This window comes from Hyperolius riggenbachi, chromosome 4 (genome assembly GCF_040937935.1).
Source record: "Hyperolius riggenbachi isolate aHypRig1 chromosome 4, aHypRig1.pri, whole genome shotgun sequence".
Classification (NCBI taxonomy): domain Eukaryota; kingdom Metazoa; phylum Chordata; class Amphibia; order Anura; family Hyperoliidae; genus Hyperolius; species Hyperolius riggenbachi.
In genome coordinates this window covers 308,715,429-308,737,283 of record NC_090649.1, presented here as the reverse complement: position 1 = coordinate 308,737,283, position 21,855 = coordinate 308,715,429, and the positions used below count along the sequence as shown (strand labels likewise).

The following is a 21,855-nucleotide window of genomic DNA, read 5'->3' as shown; positions in this document are numbered from 1 at the left end:
GGCTGAGGATTCACCCCTACAGTGGCTGCAGTGTGTATCCTTGAAAAAATACTGACTGGTATCACGTGAGGCGCCTCTATTTTACTATTGACATTTCGGATCTGGAGGTGTGTTTAGCTTCTAAGGGCAACAATGGTTAATTTGCATATATTCAGCAGTGATGCACTGGGAGACATCTCAAGCTCACTCCAACCTGAATTATCGCAAATTCTGTTTTAAGAAAGCAAACTTTTGATTTCCTTTACTTACTGTCTTATACCTTAAATGTTTAGACTGTAAGGACTTTTGGCCAGGGCTCTCTTCCCCTTTTGTCTCACAATGCTGTGTAATGGGTGTACATGCCCCCCAACTTTGTGGAAGATGCTGGCGCTATAGAAATCAATAATAATAAGTTATAAAAGGCGGGCAAACTGCAATAGTTGTAAGTGTCACCAGAGCCCCCCCTTTAAAGGAGATGGCCTCATCCGTTGTGTCCTCAGTGCTTGTGTGCGCAGTCCGCTCCGGCCCACGTGGCGGTGATTGACAGTGCCGCTCGCGCAGGCGCAGTACAGAGCGACCTGGAGGTCGCTCTGGCGTCATCGCCGGGGACTGGGACGGACCTGCGGCAAACAGCTGCGGGCAGAGCTGCGGTGAGGGACGTCCTGGGAGCTTGGAGCTGGAGGAAGCCCCTGGTAAGTACCACGTATTTTAGCCTTTTTCCCCTGATGACTCCTTTAAGTAAGGGAAAAGGATGTGTCTGTGCATTAGTCTAACATTACATTTTTAGTATGCCACAATCAGGGCTGTGGAGTCTGTACAAAAATCCTCCAACTCCGACTCCTCAGTTTCTGAAACCACGACTCCAACTCCGGGTACCCAAAATTGCTTAGACTCCGACTCCTCGACTCCGACTCCTTAGTCTAATACTTAACAGGGCTGTGGATTTTTGTACAAAAATCATGCGACTCCCGACTCCGACTCCTCAGTTTCTGAAACCACGACTCCGAATCCGGGTGCCCAAAATTGCCCCGACTCCTCGACTCCGACTCCACAGCCCTGGCCACAATAATGCAATCTTTACTCATACAAACCTGTGGAGAAGCTACAAACTTACACATAAAATCCTTGGTAAAAATAAAACACAGGACCATCGAGTTGCAAAAACGTTGCTTAACTATGACAAATATTGATTTATACAAACCTAAATAGCATAAACATATAAAGAAAGAAATTCAGAAAATAAATTACCTTTTAATGCAAATGAGACCAGCTCCATTTTGTTCTAGTAAAAACAGAGTACCAGGCCCTGCAAAAACATAACATGTAAATAATTGATGAATATACTCCATTAGCAGACAAGAGATTTTACACTCGTTAAAGGACAAGAAAATATTTTATTATAGATTTGGATAGTGTATTCTCTTGGATTCTTATTGCTGTCCTGTATTCCCATCTGTCAGAACTTCTTCTACAGAACAAGGAAGTAGTGGAATAAGATGAATAGATAATTAGAGGCGCCCCAAAATGAAAATAAACAATATCCTCTTCTCTTATTCACAACAACCTTTGCAGCCGTGTCATGGATATATCCTCCTTTCATCCACAGAAAATGTCAAACAACACCACAGCGCCAGGTATTACGTTGTTGTAGATATACACATAATACAATCCACCTACAGAGATTCCTCTTGTATCGTGGGTGCCTGTTGTGCAACTCCGTGCACCACAAGAAAAGAGAAAGAGGGATTCTCTCAGTGGATAATGTACAAGGCAAATTTATTGGTAAAAATACATCAATCAGGCATGTACAAATGTCACTCACATAGTAAGGGTCCTAGACCATTAGGACCCTCTCCGGATAGTTCGCTTCCCACCCTTGTGGTACTAGAGCAACAATTGCGATTTCAGGTGCATAGCCCGCTCTCGTCCCGACTAGTTTCGGGGCCTCCACCGTCGTCAGGGGATACGAGATCGGGCAGGCAAGTAGCACATATATATATATATATATATATATATATATATACATACATATATATATATATATATATATATATATATATATATACATAAAACATATAATTACCTCTCCCGTGCAAGTTGCATGCCACTACCAGAATCGCCGGCTGCAGAGTTAATTACTTCCGGCTCGGGGGGCCATACTGCTTCCGGTGACGTCACTGGAACGCAAATGTGTTCCACCACCAGGAAGGAGTCGGCTATTGTATTCATCTATACGTGCGCCGTTATCACCATCTAGTGTCCTATTCTGATACTATGGACTTTCAGTACAGAGTGGATTATTGCACCAAATGAGTTCAATCCAACTACCTTAAAGTGCTAATGCTGTAGAAATGAAGAGCAGAGTAAACAAATAAATTAGTCCTACCTTAGGGAAAAATCTTCTTTTCACAAATTAGCTAAAAACAATTCAAATTAAAATCTATGTTAAGACCATCCAGATACATACAGTTCAGCTTTATAATCCAATTCATTTCAAGCTTGGCTAGATCCCTATCTGGATTATTACCTCTCCACTGCCTCCAGTTCTTTGACACCTGATCAATAGCTGAGAAAACAAGTCCTCTAGGGTTACAATTATGTTTCTCTTTAAAGTGCGCCGATACAGAGTGGTCCATTAAACCATTTCTTATGTTTTTACATGTTCATATGTTCTCTCCCTGAGTGCCCTCGTGGTCAGATCCACATACTGTAGGCCTCAGGAGCACTCAAGGACATATACCACCATTTTTGACTCGCAGTTCATGAAGTTTCTAATCGGAAAATTCTCTCTACTTATATTGTTAGTAAATGAAGTGGTCCTTCTTGCCACATTAGTACAATGTCTGCATGCATGGCAAGTGCCACACTTATAAAACCCAGTGAAATCTGCAATCCGTCCTGATGGTTGTTTTGGAATATCTATCGCACTTTTAGTCAGCAGATCTTTTAAGTTTGGTGCTTTTCTGTAAATAACGTTGGGTTTTTCAAGTAAAATGTGTGCTAGCTCTGGGTCAGCCATCAAAACGTGCCTATGTTTATGTAAGATATGCTTGATTTCTCTATGTTGAACACTGTAGTCTGTGATCATGGCTATCCTTCGGTAATTAAATTTTTTGGGATTCTTTTTATAAACAATCTCTTTCCTATCCTTTCCTATTACTTCTAAATGGATCTTATCAACCTCCTCTTTCATATATCCCTTCTCCACAAATCTTTGAGTTAGTATATCCGCTTCTATATTAAAACACTCTAGTTCAGTACAATTTCTGCATATTTTCAAAAGTTCACTTTTAGGAACCTACCTTTACCAGTTAGCGTGGTGGCAACTGTCTCTTGGTATATAACTGTTGCAATCAGTGGGCTTAAAGAAAGTTTGTGTTTTGATCGCACCATTCTCGTTCTTAATTTTCAAATCTAAATAGCTTACACAGTCTTTGCTATAGTCGCAGGTGAATTTTAGATTTCTACCAGCCCCATGCAGCCATCCTGTGCCCTCGTAGTCACTCACTGCTGCTCCGATCCCCCGCCGCCAGCTAGTTTCGTTTTTGCCGACCTCGGGGTCGGCGGGCTGCATTGAGTACATTTTTACGCATTCCCCCTGGTGCAGGAACATCAATGCATAAATGGTTCAATGTGTAAATTTGTACGCATTTAACCACCAACGCGTAAAAAATGTATGTGTTGCTGTTCCTGCATCAGCAGGAATGCGTAAAATGTACGCAATGTGAAAACAAAACTAGCTGGCGGCGGGGGACTGAAGCAGCAGTGAGTGACTACGAGGGCACAGGATGGCTGCATGGTGCTTGTAGAAGCCCCAGGTAAGTGAAACTCATTTTTTTTTTTTTGCCTAATAACTCCTTAAAGAGAATCTGTATTGTTAAAATCGCACAAAAGTAAACATACCAGTGTGTTAGGGGACATCTCCTATTACCCTCTGTCACAATTTCGCCGCTCCTCGCCGCATTAAAAGTGGTTAAACAGTTTTAAAGAGTTTGTTTATAAACAAACAAAATGGCCACCAAAACAGGAAGTAGGTTGATGTACAGTATGTCCACACATAGAAAATACATTCATACACAAGCAGGCTGTATACACCCTTCCTTTTGAATCTCAAGAGATCATTTGTGTGTTTCTTTCCCCCTGCAGCTATCTTTCACTGAAGTGGCTGTTTCTTCCTGCAGAGTGCAGACAGCTCTGCCTGTATGTAATTCCTCAGTATGTGAAAGCCCAGCCAGCTCAGAGGAGGATTTATCCAGCTTGTAAAAGATAAGAGAGAAGAGAGAAGCTGCCCTAATCTAAATAATACACAGGCAGTGTGCAGAGAGGGGCCTGGAGGGGGGAGATGCATCACAGAACCACAACACTGAAGAACTTGGCAGCCTTCCAGACACAGGCCGACAAGTCTGACAAGAGAGAGATAAGTTGACTTATTACAGAGATGGTGATAGTAGAACGTGCTGCAGTAAGCCAGAACACATTAGAATAGCTTTTGGAACTTGTAGGATGATAAAAAACAGGATGCAATTTTTGTTACGGAGTCTCTTTAAGGGCTCGTTTCCACTACTACGGCTATGGGATTCGCAGCCTCCGCAGCCGGCCGAATCGCTGCCGCAAGCGATTCCGCCGCGGCCCCGTCATCCCCTATGGCAGAGTTTCCTCGTGCGAATCATGTGCGGGGAAACTCTGCAGAATCGCCGGCGAAATCGCCGAAGTAGAAATGGGTCCTTAAGGTAGTTGGATTGAACTCATTTGGTGAAATAATCCACTCTGTACTGATAGTCCGTAGTATCAGAATAGGACACTAGATGGTGCTTTCCTCAACACAGCTGTTCTCTAACTGGAAACATATGGACATATCCTTTAAATAATAAGTGCAATAACCAAACTGGCCACTAGATGAGATTTTACCTATTTTTTGCTGATGAACAAACTTTAATGTCGGACATAATCTGAATATTTATCTGTTTTTGATTATTTGTTTTTAGAATTGTATGAAATTGGGTTTATTGTGACAAAAGAAGTGTTTTTAATGACTTCTGAAAAAATGCACCTTTATTTCCAAATGAAATATTGGCACCATACACTGTGATAGGGACATAATTTAACCACTTAAGGACCGGGGCTGTTCTCTCTGATCTGTGCTGCGTGGGCTCTCCAGCCCGCAGCACAGATCGTGTGCATGGCAGAGCGATCAGACTTCCCCCCTTTTTTCCCCACTAGGTGGATGACCTGCTTGGGGGGGTCTGATCGCTGCCGCTCCGTGTGGCCGAGCAGGGGGGGGCTCCTCAAAGCCCCCTCCACAGCGCGATTCCTCCCTCCCTTTCCCTCCCTACCTCTCCTTCGCTGGGCGGCACAGGACGGCGATGCGTGCTGCGCCGCCTCTGATAGGCTTCAGCCTATCACACGGCGGCGATCCCCGGCCAATCAGAGGCTGGGGATCGCCGATCTCTTTTACGGCGCTGCTGCACCATATTGATGTAAACAGCGGGGATTTCTTCTCCGCGTGTTTACAATTAGCCTGCGAGCCGCGATCGGAGGCTCGCAGGCTATTCACGGAGACACCCTCCGTGAACTGACATGGAACAGCCGCTCGAACGAGCGGCCGTTTCAATGTAAAACCACAAACGACCAGCCGCCGCCTGTCGGTGTTAGCTGGTCGTTAAGTGGTTAAATGGTGTAACAACCGGAACAAATGGGTAAATAAAATATGTGGGTTTTGATTACGGTAGCATGTATTATTTTAAAGCTATAATGGCCGAAACTGAGAAATAATGATTTTTTTTTCAATTTTTTTCTTAATATTCCTGTTCAAAAGGCATTTAGCAAAAAATAATTCTTAGCAAAATGTACCACCCAAATAAAGCCAAATTGGTGGCAGAAAAAACAAGATATAGATCAATTAATTGTGATAAGTAGTGATATTGTTATTTGCGAATGAATGGGAGGTGAAAATTACTCTGATGCATAAGGTGAAAAACGACTGAAGGCTGAAGAGGTTAAGGACCAGAAACTTTGAAAAAACGGGGTTTACCGACATCACGCTGCATGGACCTGCCGCTACCACCGATTACGCTGCTCTACCATTGCTGTAGCCCCCTTGCTCTGCCATCGGTATGACGGCAGAGCTCCCTGAACTGGTCAGGAGCTGATTTCATTGGCTCCTGACCGTGATCAATGTGAGCCAATGGGACTGGCTCACAGTGATCACAGGGTCAGGAACCAATTAAATTGGCTTCTGACCAGCTCAGGGAGCTCTGCTGTCATACTGATGGCAGAGCGAGGGGGCTGCAGTGACGAGAGAACAAGTGATCTTTAGTAGCGGTGAAAGCAGGCATGATTGAAATCTACACCCTGGCAGGGATAACAGGCGCTAAACAGGGCGTAGATTTCAATCCGCGTGGTCCGGAAGCGGTTTAAAAAGTCCCTAAGGTACAGGTAACTATTTATGTAGTTTTTTTTTTTTTTTAAATGCTGTCTTTTTTTATTATGTATTTTGATAATAATGGGGAGGGGTGAATAAAGGGTTAATAATGGGGGGTTTACTTATTTATGTAATTTACATATAGTTTGTATGTATGCAGTCTGTATGTTTGTTCACTACATGTACCCAAACTTGCCTGTGTACTGAATAATACACAGGAAGTAAAGTGTTTCTGTGCTTACTTTCACTTTGGATACCGGCATCTCGCTAATCCTGGTGATCATTTGCTACAGGCACTTTGATCAGCGAATGGGGACACATGTTTGATCAATCTGTACTCTGTCATGGGAGGGGCCGCTTGTAAACAGAGGATATGTGTACCTACACCCCTGGTTTTATAATGAAGTCCAGAGGGGCGTAGAAACACGATTCGGCAGAGCGGAATCGGTTAAAGAGGTACTGTAGTGAAAATAATGTAATGAATAATTTTTTTTCCCAAATACTCAAATAAATTAGTTAGTGTTTGCCCATTGTAAAATGTTTTATCTCTGTTTTACATTCTAAAATGTATCACAAATGGACACATCTTTATTGCTGCCAGGTGATCTCTGTGGAATGTTCTTTTAGGGGTTGTTCACGCAATGGGCTCTATTCATAAAACTTTACCGCAAGTTTTCCGCTCAAAACAGCTGACTTTTCCGACCATTTAGCAAAGTGGGCATTCATAAAGGCTGTTTCCGCATGAAAATCTGACATTCCTTTGCAGTGCGGGAAATTACCGCGTTGTGCGGAGATTATCACAACACATGTCACTGAAGGTTAATTCATAAAGATTAGAGCAGGCGGAATGTGTGCAGAGAAACCCCCTGTTTAGATAAGGCGATAAGACAGCAGTAACACAGTCAAGATAACAGCAAGTGAATGAGAAAGACCTCCCAAGCAGCTGCAGTGAGAGGAGAGCAGACAAGGCATCCCGGAATACCAAGGCTGTGTTTTTTTTTTAAACCCTTTGGGTACCTGTTTTCAAATAAATTTCACATTAGAAAGCCTGCATGTGTAACATTTCTTGAAGTTCTTCTAAGCTGTGGCAATTAACCACTTAACGACCGCCCACTGCACAGGGGCGGCCGGAAAGTGGATCCCGCAAGGACCAGCTCATGCCCAGAGGCGGCGGTCTTTGTAGGGGCATGGGCGGCGCGATCGCGTCATTCGTGACGCGATCGGCCGCCGGGGACTGGCTCCGCCCACCTCGCGCTGTAACCCGCCAGCCGTTCGGAAGCGCCGGTGGGCTACTAGCACCCGGATCGCCGCATACAAAATGTATAATACACTTTGTAATGTATACAAAGTGTATTATACAGGCTGCCTCCTGCCCTGGTGGTCCCAGTTTCCGAGGGACCACCAGGGCAGGCTGCAGCCACCCAAGCACACTGATTTCCCCCCCCTGCCCCCTGATCGCCCACAGCACCCCCTCAGACCCCCCCCCCCCGCCCACCCCCCAGACCACTGTTTGCACCCAATCACCCCCCTAATCACCCATCAATCACTCCCTGTCACTATCTGTCAACGATATTTTTTGTTATTCCCTAAACTGCCCCCTGCTCCCTCCTGATCACCCCCCCACCCCTCAGATTCTCCCCAGACACCCCCCCCCCCCTCTGTGTACTGTATGCATCTATCCCCCTGATCACCTGTCAATCACCTATCAATCACCTGTCAAACACCCATCAATCACCGCCTGTCACTGCCACCCATCAATCAGCCCCTAACCTGCCCCTTGCGGGCAATCTGATCACCCACCCACACCAATAGATCGCCCGCAGATCCGACGTCAGATCACCTCCCAAGTGCAGTGTTTACATCTGTTCTGTACCCTAAACACCCACTAATTACCCATCAATCACCCCCTATCACCACCTGTCACTGTTACCCATCAGATCAGACCCTAATCTGCCCCTTGCGGGCACCCAATCACCCGCCTACACGCTCAGATTGCCCTCAGACCCCCCCTTATCAATTCGCCAGTGCAATATTTACATCTGTTCTTCCCTGTAATAACCCACTGATCACCTGTCAATCACCCATCAATCACCCCCTGTCACTGCCACCCATCAATCACACCCTGTCACTGCCACCCTAACCTGCCCCTTGCGGACAATCTATCACCAATAGATCGCCCGCAGATCCGACGTCCGATCACCTCCCAAGTGCAGCGTTTACATCTGTTCTCTACCCTAAAACACCCACTAATTACCCATCAATCACCCCCTGTCACTGCTACCCATCAGATTAGACCCCTATCTGCCCCTAGGGCACTCAATCACCCGCCCACACCCTCAGAACGCCCTCAGACCCCAGCCCTGATCACCTCGCCAGTGCATTGCTTGCATCTATTCCCCCCTCTAATCACACCTTGAGACACCCATCAATCACCTCCTGTCACCCCCTAGCACACCTACCCATCAGATCAGGCCCTAATTTGCCCCGTGTGGGCTCCTGATCACTCGGCCAAACCCTCAGATCCCCCTCAGACCCCCTTCCGATCACCTCCCCAGTGCATTGATTGCATCTATTTTCCCCTCTAACCAACCCCTGAGACACCCATCAATCACCTCCTGTCACCCCCCTAGCACTCCTATCCATCAGATCAGGCCCAATACAACCTGTCATCTAAAAGGCCACCCTGCTTATGACCGGTTCCACAAAATTCGCCCCCTCATAGACCACCTGTCATCAAAATTTGCAGATGCTTATACCCCTGAACAGTCATTTTGAGACATTTGGTTTCCAGACTACTCACGGTTTTGGGCCCGTAAAATGCCAGGGCGGTATAGGAACCACACAAGTGACCCCATTTTAGAAAAAAAAGACACCCCAAGGTATTCTGTTAGGTGCATGGCGAGTTCATAGAAGATTTTATTTTTGTCAGTCAGTTAGCGGAAATTGATTTTTATTGTTTTTTTTTCACAAAGTGTCATTTTTCACTAACTTGTAACATAAAATAAAATCTTCTATGAACTCGCCATACACCTAACAGAATACCTTGGGGTGTCTTCTTTCTAAAATGGGGTCACTTGTGGGGTTCCTATACTGCCCTGGCATTTTAGGGGCCCTAAACCGTGAGGAGTAGTCTAGAAAACAAATGCCTCAAAATGACCTGTGAATAGGACGTTGGGCCCCTTAGCGCACCTAGGCTGCAAAAAAGTGTCACACGTGGTACCGCCGTACTCAGGAAAAGTAGTATAATGTGTTTTGGGGTGTATTTTTACACATACCCATGCTGGGTGGGAGAAATCTCTCTGTAAATGGACAATTGTGTGTAAAAAAAATCAAACAATTGTCATTTACAGAGATATTTCTCCCACCCAGCATGGGTATGTGTAAAAATACACCCCAAAACACATTATACTACTTCTCCTGAGTACGGCGGTACCACATGTGTGGCACTTTTTTACACCCTAAGTACGCTAAGGGGCCCAAAGTCCAATGAGCACCTTTAGGCTTTACAGGGGTGCTTACATTTTAGCACCCCCCAAAATGTCAGGACAGTAAACACACCCCACAAATGACCCCATTTTGGAAAGTAGACACTTCAAGGTATTCAGAGAGGGGCGTGGTGAGTCCGTGGCAGATTTCATTTTTTTTTTTGTCGCAAGTTAGAAGAAATTGAAACTTTTTTTTTTTATATACTTTGGGATGTCTTCTTTCCAAAATGGGGTCATTTGGGGGGTATTTATACTATCCTGGAATTCTAGCCCCTCATGAAACATGTCAGGTGGTCAGAAAAGTCAGAGATGCTGGAAAATGGGAAAATTCACTTTTTTGCACCATAGTTTGTAAACGCTATAACTTTTACCCAAACCAATAAATATAGGCTGAATGGGTTTTTTTTTATCAAAAACATGTTTGTCCACATTTTTCGTGCTGCATGTATACATAAATTTTACTTTATTTGAAAAATGCCAGCACAGAAAGTTAAAAAAAATATTTTTTTTTGACAAAATTCATGTCTTTTTTGATGAATATAATAAAAAGTAAAAATCGCAGCAGCAATCAAATAGCACCAAAAGAAAGCTTTATTAGTGACAAGAGAAGGAGCCAAAATTCATTTAGGTGGTAGGTTGTATGAGCGAGCAATAAACCGTGAAAGCTGCAGTGGTCTGAATGGAAAAAAAGTGCCTGGTCCTTAAGGGGGTTAAAGCCCACGGTCCTCAAGTGGTTAAACAGACTGTTTAGAAAGACTAAAGGTGCGTACACACGTCAGATAAAAGTCTTTGGAAAATGAAAGATCACAGACCAATTTTACCCCCTTTCATGTAGTATGAGAGCCATACTCTACACAGTCTATTCCAGTGTTTCTCAACATTTTATTAGTATGTACCCCTTTTAAAACTCTGTACTCACCAAGTACCCCCTAGCATGGTAAACATTATCACACGTACCCTTTGACAAAGATATATTTAATCGTAGTACATTATAATTGGTTCTAAACCATTTCCAAGCATTTACTATTGCTTTTAATTAGCTAAAATACTAATTTGGTGCTGTTTAAATAAGATTCATCATTTTCTAAAACTGTAAATGTATTAATTTTTGGTTAAGTATATCAAGCCAGAGTACCCCCTAGAACCCTCAGAAGTACCCGCTGGGGTACGCGTACCACACGTTGAGAACCTATGGTCTATTCTATGGAGCTGAACTCCCCATCAGATAAAAATCTTTGGAAGATGCTGCACACAAAGATGCTGTACACATTCAACAGATCAGTATCCGCAAAAGATCTGTTCCTGAAAATGATCCATTCCTGCAAAATGCATTCATAGTCTATGATATCTGCAGATCCCATACACACCTTGTTTAATGGACATTCATCTGCAGATCAGCCAATTATCTGCCGATCTGAAGATCCAACCTGGTGGATCTGATCTACAGATAATTGTCCGTTAAACAAGGTGTGTATGAGGTCTGCAGATATCATAGACTATGAATGCGTTTTGCAGGAATGGATCTTTTGCAGGAACAGATCTTTTGCAGATACTGATCTGTTGCATGTGTACAGCGGTCTTTGTGTGCAGCATCTTGCAAAGATTTTTATCTGATGGGGAGTTCAGCTCCATAGAATGGACTGTGTAGAGTATGGCTCTCATACTACATGAAAGGGGGTAAAATTGGTCTGTGATCTTTCATTTTCCAAAGACTTTTATCTGACGTGTGTACCCACCTTTATAGACAGATTCGGAGAGAAGATTCATGGCAAACAGAGGCCGTTTTCAAAAGAATGCACATGTAAAGGGATGCTGGGGCTGCCTCCTTATAGTAACTCTGTCTCTGCACAGAGAAATGTATCTACTCAGCCAGCAAATGTAACAACTCAGCAGCACCGCCAGTTTAGTGCGGGAATTCCCCGACCTATTATCGCAAGTGTAAACATTTATATGAATTAGCACACAAAAGTCTAAAATACCGATGCGGTGTTTTCCCTCCAAGATTTTTTTTACCGCAAATGTTTTATGAATAGAGCCCAATGAGTATTAGTTTATTTTTAAGCGCTAGCGATTTTTAAAATCGCTTTAAAAGCACTTGAGTAATGTTGCCCTATGTGAGTGTTCTCACATGAGCGATGAGCTTCCTTTCCGAGCGCAAAGGTAGGTCCTGCACCGTTTCCTGAGCGTTTGCGCTTCAATGCAAGGTATAGGAAAACCACCAAGAACTCTAAAAAGCGCGGTTTTGTGAGCGCTTTTGCTCACAATGTATATTAGATACATTCAGTTCCAGGTCAAAGAGTTAACTTCTTGATTGTGTTCAGGACGAAAATCTCAGAAAACCGCTTAAAGCGCAAATCGCTCTGAAAGCACAAGGAAAAGTGCTTTAAAAAGCGCTCACAAAAGTGCTAGTGCTTGCGATTTATAATGTGAATTAGGCCTTACTGAGAGTTCTATGCACAGAGGGAGATGCTGCTTGCTTTCCAGATGGAAACAGACTTTATTTCCCACAATGCAAGGTTCCCAGACAGAAAACTGTCTGGGCCATGGCTCTGACATCACACTGTGGGAGGGGTTTCATGACAATATCATCTATACAGATATCCCTGGTGATCTGTTTGAGTAAAGGTAACTATTTCTTTTGAGAAAGAGGGTATTAGCTACTGATTGGGATAAAGCTCAATCCTGGGTTTAAAGTTCCTCTGTAAAAGAAAATCAACGATGGCACATTTCATATTCCCAAAAAACTGGAGATCATGTTTTCTTTTGCTTGCTGGTGGCTTAAAAGGCATTTATTGATTAACCTCCTTGCCGGTTATCCCGAGCTCAGCTCGGGGTAACCTGCGCAGGAGGATTTCTCAGGCCCCGCTGGGCCGATTTTCACATTTTTTTTTATTGCACACAGCTAGCACTTTGCTAGCTGCGTGCATATCTCCATCGCCGCTAATTCGCAGCTACCCGCCGCGCCCCCTCCAGACCTCTTGCGCAGCCTGGCCAATGAGTGCCAGGCAGCGCTAAGGGGTAGATCGGGATTCCCTCTGACGTCCCGACGTCTGTGACGTCATCCCGCCCCGTCGCCATGGCGACGGGGAAGCCGAGCAGGAAATCCCGTTCTGAACGGGATTTCCTGCTTGCAGAGAGCTCCGGCGGCGATCATGATAGGTAGGGGGATGCCGCCTGTCAGAGGCTATCATGTAGCAAGCGCTAGGCTAGCTACATGAATTTAAAAAAAGTGCTGCGCCGCCCCCTTGCCAAAATAATTGGAACGGCAAGGGGGTTAAGTGTGAAAATATCACCTACGTCCTAGGAGACAACTTAGGAGAAAAAGTGAATTGAACAAGGTCATGTGTCTGTTATAAATATATAAAGGCTGCAGTGCAACAACTGCATGAAGTGTGTTCTCCCAGATTCCTCCGGGCACTCCGGTTGCCTCGCACATCCCAAAAACATACAGAAAAGTTAATTGGCTTCCCCATAAAATTGGTCGTAGATTACCATGGACATATGACAATGGTAGGGATTAGCAGGGCTGTGGAGTCGGTCCAAAAATCCACCGACTCCGACTCCTCAGATTAGGATTCCACCGACTCCACGACTCTGACTCCTCTAATTTGCATATTACAATTTTGTTGATTAAAAGTATGTAACATGAAATTCGTCTCTTAAGTGCCAACGCTTAGGAATTTTACAAGACAACTGAAGTGAGAAGGATATGTAGACTACTATATTTATTCCCTTTAGACTAAAACTAGTCCTTGGTAAGAGTACTTGTAAAAGGTACAAACCGGAACAAAGAACATCTATCAGGCCCTAGGCAATGTAAGTGTGGGTACATGTAAGAATGATGTGCAGTTTCTCTGCAGGGGAATGAGGTTGTAAACAGACAACACCTCTGTGTTCAATGTGCACAGCATTCTCAGTGGATTCCCTGCAGCTCTGTAGGGAGTGCATATGTAGAGTATAGTACTACTGTGTAACAAAGTAAACCTGAGACAGATGAAATTAAAGTTTTATACATACCTGGGGCTTCCTCCAGCCGCCTTTAGGATAATCAGTCCCTTGCTGTCCTCCTCCGCCACCTGGATCTTCTGCTATGAGTCCAGGTACTTGAGCCAGTCAGGCGTAGTGCGCATGCACACACTCCGCCGCCAGGAGCATACTACTCCTGCGCAGCACTATTGCGCAGGTGCAGAATGTTCCTGGCTGTGGGAGCGGCATGCGGCCAGACAGCGCTGACTGGCTGAATTACCAGGACTCATAGCAGAAGATCCGGGTGGTGGAGGACAGTGAGGGACTGATTAGCCTGAAGGGGGCTGGAGGAAGCCCCAGGTATCTATAAAACTTTACTTTTCATCCGTCTCAGTTACCCTTTAATTTGTAGTCACCAAACCAAATTGTAATAACATATCAAATTTTTTGATTTCATCAGCAAAGGGAGTGCATACATTTGCATAAATCAGCATCAATGCAGAATTATTTCCATCTCGTTGACCATCTCTATTAGTGACACGGCTACACATCAGGCTTTATACTTGCAGCATAGATGTTATTTCGAATATATAAGAGATTCCTGTGTACACATCATATATACAGTCACAATCAGATATGTATATCTGACTTTAAAAATACGGGGACTGCTTTATTGAAGCAGCACAAGTAACTAATTTTGATTGGTTTATTTCATTTTTGTGGACTAAGCACCGCTATTACTGTATATATACTGTATATATACATTATTTTTAATCACTATTATCTGAGAAATAGAACATTTTATCATATTTTCTATTTTAATTACAGTTACAAATTCATTAGGAGTCGGAGTCGGTGCATTTTTTCCCGACTCCGACTCCAGGCACCCAAAATTGCCCTACTCCACGACTCCGACTCCACAGCCCTGGGGATTAGACTGTGAGACCCTCTGAGGGACAAATAACTAGGGCCTTGAAATAACTAGGGATCTTATACTGTAAATGCACTACTGGCAACTTTTAAAAATGAAACACTAATGAAATCACCAAGCTGAGTTATTTACTGTCATGAAACAAACAAATATTGATGCAAGTAATTTATTTAAAGCAAGCCTGTGAGGTAAAAAAAATAAGAAAGAGAAAAAGAAATGTAGATACTTACCTCAATAGATGGAAGCTTCTGGATCCTCCAGAGGCCCTCCCAATCCCACTCCGCCTTGTGGTATCAACCCATGCCCCCCCAAAGCTCATGGCCATGCTCCTGTACAAGAGCAGGACGGCTCGCGCCTGTGCAGTAGCACAGAACTGTCACTTGGGCTCCACAAAACAGCTGAGACTGTTTAGCTCTGTGCTAGTGTGAAGGCAGCCACTGAGGTGGAAGCTAGCATTAATTACCTTCTGGGGTTTCCTCCATGTGTTTGTGGTCCTCCATCTTCTGTTTCACTACCATAGTTCAAAGTACCTGCAAAGCCCTGTACACAGGGCTCTGGCCACCGCAATTCATGCCAGGAGATTTAGTGAATCAAAGTAGCGTCACCTCCAAGCTGGTAGATGTAGTAACATTAATGAACTACACCTCCTGGCATGGCCTGCAGCAGCTGGGATCCCGTGCTTTTACCTAAGGCACTTTGAACTGCAGAACTGAGGCAGTGTAACAGAAGATTGAGGGGGCTAGGGAGCAGCCTAGCAACGGTAAATAATTCTTAGCCTTCAGAAGTGCATAGACTGCACTACATTCATGCGTTGCAATTCATTACGGTCTCACACCACATGTTGCCAACAAAAATACGCAAACACATTGCGATTTCCATTTATTATAGGCCGCATCAGGAAGAAAGGCATAGAAAGTAAACGCAAGTGCCATTCATTGTGATAGCAATTTCGTTTCCTGATGCACCCAAGTGGGGAAGGGGCCTTATGGTGGCCATACATGGTACCATTTTTTTCATTTTTTTTTTATAGATAATTTTGTTCAATTATTCCGTTAGATCGACTATAAAGATTTTTCCAACATGTCCCATCAGATTTTTATTGAAAAAAAATGGGATAATCTATTCTTTTTTTCTTGATCGAAAAAAAGAAAAAGATTCTTTTAACCTCCTGAGCGGTATGGACGAGCTCAGCTCGTTCATCACCGCCGGAGGCTGCCGCTCAGGCCCTGCTGGGCCGATTTTCTTCAAATAAAGTGCAGCACACGCAGCCGGCACTTTGCCAGCCGCGTGTGCTGCCTGATCGCCGCCGCTCTGCGGCGATTCGCCGCGAGCAGCGGCGAAAGAGGGTCCCCCCAGCCGCCTGAGCCCTGCGCAGCCGGAACAAAAAGTTCCGGCCAGCGCTAAGGGCTGGATCGGAGGCGGCTGACGTCAGGACGTCGGCTGACGTCACTCCGCTCGTCGCTATGGCGACGATCTAAGCAAAACAAGGAAGGCCGCTCATTGCGGCCTTCCTTGTTTATTCTGGGCGCCGGAGGCGATCGGAAGAACGCCTCCGGAGCGCCCTCTAGTGGGCTTTCATGCAGCCAACTTTCAGTTGGCTGCATGAAATAGTTTTTTTTTAATTAAAAAAAAACCCTCCCGCAGCCTCCCTGGCGATCTCAATAGAACGCCGGGGAGGTTAAACTTTCATTCGATTTGATCGTTTTGGTCGAATAAAAGGGAAAATTTAACGTTTTTATTGTACCATGTATGGGCACCTTTAGGGGGAGATTTGTCTTGTATATTTTACTTAGAGCTGCTCAGGTCCCTTAAGGCTGCTTACACACAGAGACGTTACAGTGCGCCTGTAACGCTCCCCCAACGCACAGCAATGTAACACAAGTGGGCTGTTCACACAGCCCACGTTGCGTTACATGTAACGCTGCACGTTCTCCCGAAAGTGCAGCATGCTACGGCGTTGCAACGGCTATAGCCGCGTTAGACTGTTTGCACATGCGCAGTGGGAGGCAGAGAGGAGGCGGCGAGAGCCAGCTACAGTAGCCGCGCACATGGCTACTTAATATTCACTGCACTGGCGGCAGCTGATTGGCCGGCGGGACCACGTGATGCGGAGTGTCTCGCTCCGCATCACGTGGTCCCGCCGGCCAATCAGCGCCACTCTGGGAGACCTTATAGGGATAGAGCCGCCTAACGCGGCTCACTCTACCGTCCTATCTTGCAGCACCATACGATGCGTTAAGTGCACGTTATGCGACCTTAACGTGGCACCTAACGCAACGTCTTGGTGTGCAAGTAGCCTTAAAGTGTACATGAGACAAGTACACTTAATGATTTTTACATACCCGGGGCTTCCTCCAGCCCAATGAGCACCAATGTGTCCCTTGCCATCCTGCCGAGTTCCTCCGTTTGCCTGGTATCGGTCCCAGTAATCTGGCTCCATAGAGCCAGTCGGCTCTTCTGCGCATGCACGGCCCCAACACACATGTACAGAAGAGCCCATCTGGCGCGGCTGAGCCAGTTTACTTGGACCGAAACCAGGCAAACGGAGGCACTCAGGAGAACGGCAAGGGACACATCAGTCCTCATGGGGCTGGAGGAAGCCCTGGGTAAGTATAAAATCATTAAGTGTACTTGTCTTAGGTACACTAGGGCTTGTTCACACTACAAGAGCTTTTTAATCGCTATTGATTTTGAAAAGCTCTTGCTAATGCAATGCTATGGGGGATTTTTACAAAATCACATTGCTCAAGTAAGAACGCACACATAGGATAACATTAACCAGAGCTTTTAAAATCACAAAGCGCTTAGAAAAGCTCTTGAAGTGTGAACAAGCACTTAAGGCTACTTTCACACCAAGACGTTGCGTTTTAGGGGACGTTAAGGTTGCATAACGTGCCCCTAACGCAACGCGAGCCATGTTATGCGGCTCTCAAAGCAGCCGCTCCAGGATAGTGATGGAAAGTCCGGATCATTCGAATCGGATCATTGAAAAGATCCGGACCTTTGAACCGAATCATTTGAATCATTTTACTAGGGAAGCAGACTGGGGGTGAAATGACTAGCAGGACACACTTTCCCTGCACTGTACATTCTGTATGTTCCTGTTTCTTCCAGACAGACATCCACTGTGAACCGAATCTTTCATTGTGATGATCCGGATGATTTGATTCACAAAAAAGATCCGGATCAAATGAACGATTTGTTCATGATCCGGACAACACTACGAGTCCCACCACGAGTCACCACAGTGCAGTGAATATTAATTAGCCATGTGGCTAGTCACTGAGCATGTGCAAACAATCTAACGCAGCTCTATAGGGGTATAATGTACAGCAGGCTGCACTTTCATTTAACGTGCAGCATTATACCCTAACGCAACGTGTGCACTGTGAACAGCACATTGATTTTACAGTGCTGTGAGTTAGGCTGCGTTACTGGCTGCTGTAACGTGGGACTTTAACGTCCCACTGTAAAACCAGCCTAAAAGGATCTGAGCAGCTCTAAGTAAAATATACAAAACAAACCTCACCCTAAGGCACGTACGAGAGGAATCGGCGCAGGATACAGTTGGTATATGGCTGATCCTGCTGCTGCACAAGAGTCGGGCATGTTAAATACTATTCCCCATCCAGGCCGCCATGGATGGTGGGGAATTAAATAAGTAGGCTTCCAGCAATTGCTGGAGGCCGAATTATTGTGTTTTAAAAGTAACTTCAGCTCCCTCTTCTGACGGCGCCGAAGTTACTCCCTGTACGCCCAAGTCTCCTGCGCTGGATTCACTGTGTTCGCCCTAAGGCCCCTTCCCCACTTGTGTGCATCGGGAAACTAAATTGCTATCGCAATGAATGGCACTTGCGTTTCTCAGCCTTTCTTCCTGATGCCGTCTATAATAAATGGAAATGTCAATATGTTTGCATATTTTTGTTGACAACCATGTGGTGTGAGTTTGGAGGAGGAAGCCCCGGGTAAGTATAAAATCTTTTAAGTTGCCCATCTCAGGTTTCCTTTAGGTTTCTTCTTTAGGCAAAAGATTCGAAAGTTTGCAAAAAAAAACAAACAACCCTATGTATAGTCAGAACGAACAATATCGCATCACACACAATGCAATTATATTTTTAAGGTTCGTTCACAAACAGAGTACCGTAATGCACAGCATGCTGTGCTTTTACCAGACAACATGCATGTTCACTGGCGTAGCTAGGGGCCCCAGTGAAAGTTTACATTGGTCCCCTCTAAAACAATTGATATATAGCACCAAAATCCAGCTGCCAAAAACAGCTGCAGTGACAAAGAGTTGTAAGCAGGAGAAGGAGAACAGTTTTCTAATGATGATTACATTTGAAATCGGCGCTGGTAGACTTGGGCGCAGGATACAGCGGTATATGGCTGATCCTGCTTCTGCACAAGTCTGGGCCGTTTTAATTACTATTCCCCCTCCGGGCCGCCATAGATAGTGGGGGAATGAAATAATTCGGCTTCCAGTGATTGCTGGAGGCCGAATTATTGTGTTTTTTAAGCAACCTTGGCTCCGTTTTTTGACGGCTCCGACGTTACTCACTGAGCGCTGCAATAGGAGTGATACCTATTGTAGTCTATGGAGGCGCCGACTGCGCCCAAATCTAGCAGCGCTAAAAAGCACTGCTCTGCTAATCATTACCACTATTCAAAGCACATATAGACTGAGCAGTGCTTTCCGGCGCTGATAGATTTGGGTGCAGCCAGCGCCGCCATAGACTATAATGGGAATCAGTCTATAGCGGCGCTCAGTAACGTCGGAGCCATCAGAAGACGGAGCCGAGGTTGCTTAAAAAAAAAATCACAATAATTCGGCCTCCAGCAATAGCTGGAAGCCGAATTATTTCATTCCCAACCATCCATGGCGGCCTGGAGGGGGAATAGTAATTAACACGGCCTGAACTTGTGCAGAAGCAGGATCAGCCATATAACAGCTGTATCCTGCGCCCAAGTCTACCGGCACCGATTTCAAATGTACTCCATATAGAGGTGATCATTACCAGCATAGAACCAATGAAGAGCTAACACAAGGGCCCTGGTGCAATCGCTACCTATGCATCCCCCATTGCTACGCCACAGTGCATGTTTACAGTGGCAGTGAGGCAATGTACTGTATACTTCACTTGCATGATCACAACACGTCTAACATATGGCACAATTTTTCAGCACCATTGCATTGTGATGGTATTGCAATGCGCAAAGTGTGGAAGTACCATTTTTGGTTTGATGTCCTTACCTCACTAGTTCAGCATCATGTGCAAAAGCAACAGAACATACATGACATATTGTTTTATTTTCAGAAGTAACAAAAACTGTAAACAAGTTATAACAATAGATTTTATATGTGGTTCAGGCTTGTTCTTTGATGCTAAGTACGTTTAGTAGGTTGCTTAGCCTCAACTATCAGGGAAGGGTAAAGCCATAATAATAACATATAAAACAAACCCTCTAAAATCTGTAACACTGTTTATTCCTAAGTAATTCTACAACGTATTATTTTTCTAACATCCCAGGAATTGATTTGCAACATGCCAGGATTTCCATGCAAGTGTGTTATAAAATCAGGCTCTAAACACAGGAAATGAAACCCTGCCCACAGTCACAGCGAGGTGCTGCAATGCCTCCGTCACCTGATATGCCATAGTTCTGAGAGGCTGCACAGGCCAGTCGGGTGGGGAGATAAGGGGAGAATTCCACTGCATAACCGTGCCTGGCAGGTAGGCGGATTGCTCGGGTCGCACCGCCAGCTGAAGCCATCATCAGCTTGCGCTGCTCCACGGTATGAGCATGCGCAGTGTTACTTTCCTGGAACGCTACAGTGAAGAGTAGCTTGCGCATGCGCATTGATTACTAATGTCACACGATTGTCACTCTTGTTGCCTGACGTAAAAAGCGAGCGCAGAGAGTGGAGATAGCCTCCGAACATCAGACGTGTGTATGTGTTTTCCTGCTAAAGTACACAGCGATAACGTACTATTACTCGGGAATGTGTTTATGCAACTTTTAAACTCCGTATTATGTATTTTCCTTTGACTTGTTGGTTTTAAAGAGGAAGTCTGCCAAAGGATTGAACTTCATCCCAAACATAACCGATACCCCTTTTCCAACTAAAAATATGTATGGCTGACATTTTGTAGTGAACCCTTTATTCATGTCGTGACCATGGTCCTGACAGTTTGCTGTCTGTGAACTTTTTGCAGTGAACTGCCAAGCAACCAGTATTTTCCTCTGTGCACAGAACTCCCAGGTAGCGCTGGTGCACACCAGAGCGGTTCATGAGCGTTTTTAAAAACGCTTGTGGTTTGAAAACCGCTTGGGTAATGTATTTCAAAGGGCTGGTGCACACCAGAGCGGTTCGTTATTTCCACAAATGCAAACTGGGGGGCTGCAGCATTAGGCCCAGTGCACACCAAAAATCTCTAGCAGATCTGAAAAACGCTAGAGGTTTTTGAGCAGATTTCGGAGCCATTCTAGGCATGAGACGTTTTCAAAACATGCCTAGCGGTTTTTGGAGTGTTTTTGTGTAGCAGATTACAAATATTATTACAGTAAAAGCTGTTACTGAACAGCTCCTGTAACAAAAACGCCTGGAAAACCGCTCTGATCTAGCGTTTTTCAGAGCTGTTTTCCACTTTCCTATACTTAAAGGACTTACGAGGCGAAAATGCTAAAAAAAGTAAATTACCTGCCTCATCTTTTATGGCACGGAGGACGCCGTCCGCGCCCTCCGTGCCGATCCGCCGGGTCCCTCCGCTCATTAGCCCCCTGGGCCGGCTGCCGACCCCACGGCCCGGTCGGGCTCTCCTGCCTCCCGCAATATGGCCGCTTCCTTTGGCCGTGGCTGCGCAGTCCGCCTGGCCGCGAGTGCGGCTGCGCAGCTCTAGGGCCAGCCCCCCTGATCCACACTACGTATCGTGGATCAGGGGGGTTGGCCCTAGAGCTGCGCAGCCGCACTCGCGGCCCCTGCGCTCAGTGAGACCCCATTATTCACAGCCGCGCTGCCGATACTGAGCGTGTCAGCAGCGGCTGAGTTTACCAGAGGTAACAGAGGTAGTTGC

At 45.2% G+C, this 21,855-nt stretch overlaps 1 protein-coding gene across 2 annotated transcripts in view; it reads right to left on the bottom strand.

Moving 5' to 3' along the window:
- PEX7 (peroxisomal biogenesis factor 7) overlaps positions 1-20,594 on the bottom strand; it is a 345,856-nt gene extending 325,262 nt beyond the window's left edge. For both annotated transcript variants that reach the window (XR_011031176.1, XM_068279492.1), the window contains exons 1-2: positions 20,428-20,594; positions 1,228-1,285 (exon numbers count right to left, since the gene is read on the bottom strand). Coding sequence is in view for 1 of the 2 variants with exons in the window: in XM_068279492.1 (XP_068135593.1) it covers positions 1,228-1,285; positions 20,428-20,557 (188 nt within the window). In the remaining variant the exon portion in view is untranslated. The remainder of the gene's footprint in view (positions 1-1,227; positions 1,286-20,427) is intronic.
- Between the last annotated feature and the right edge of the window lie 1,261 nt (positions 20,595-21,855).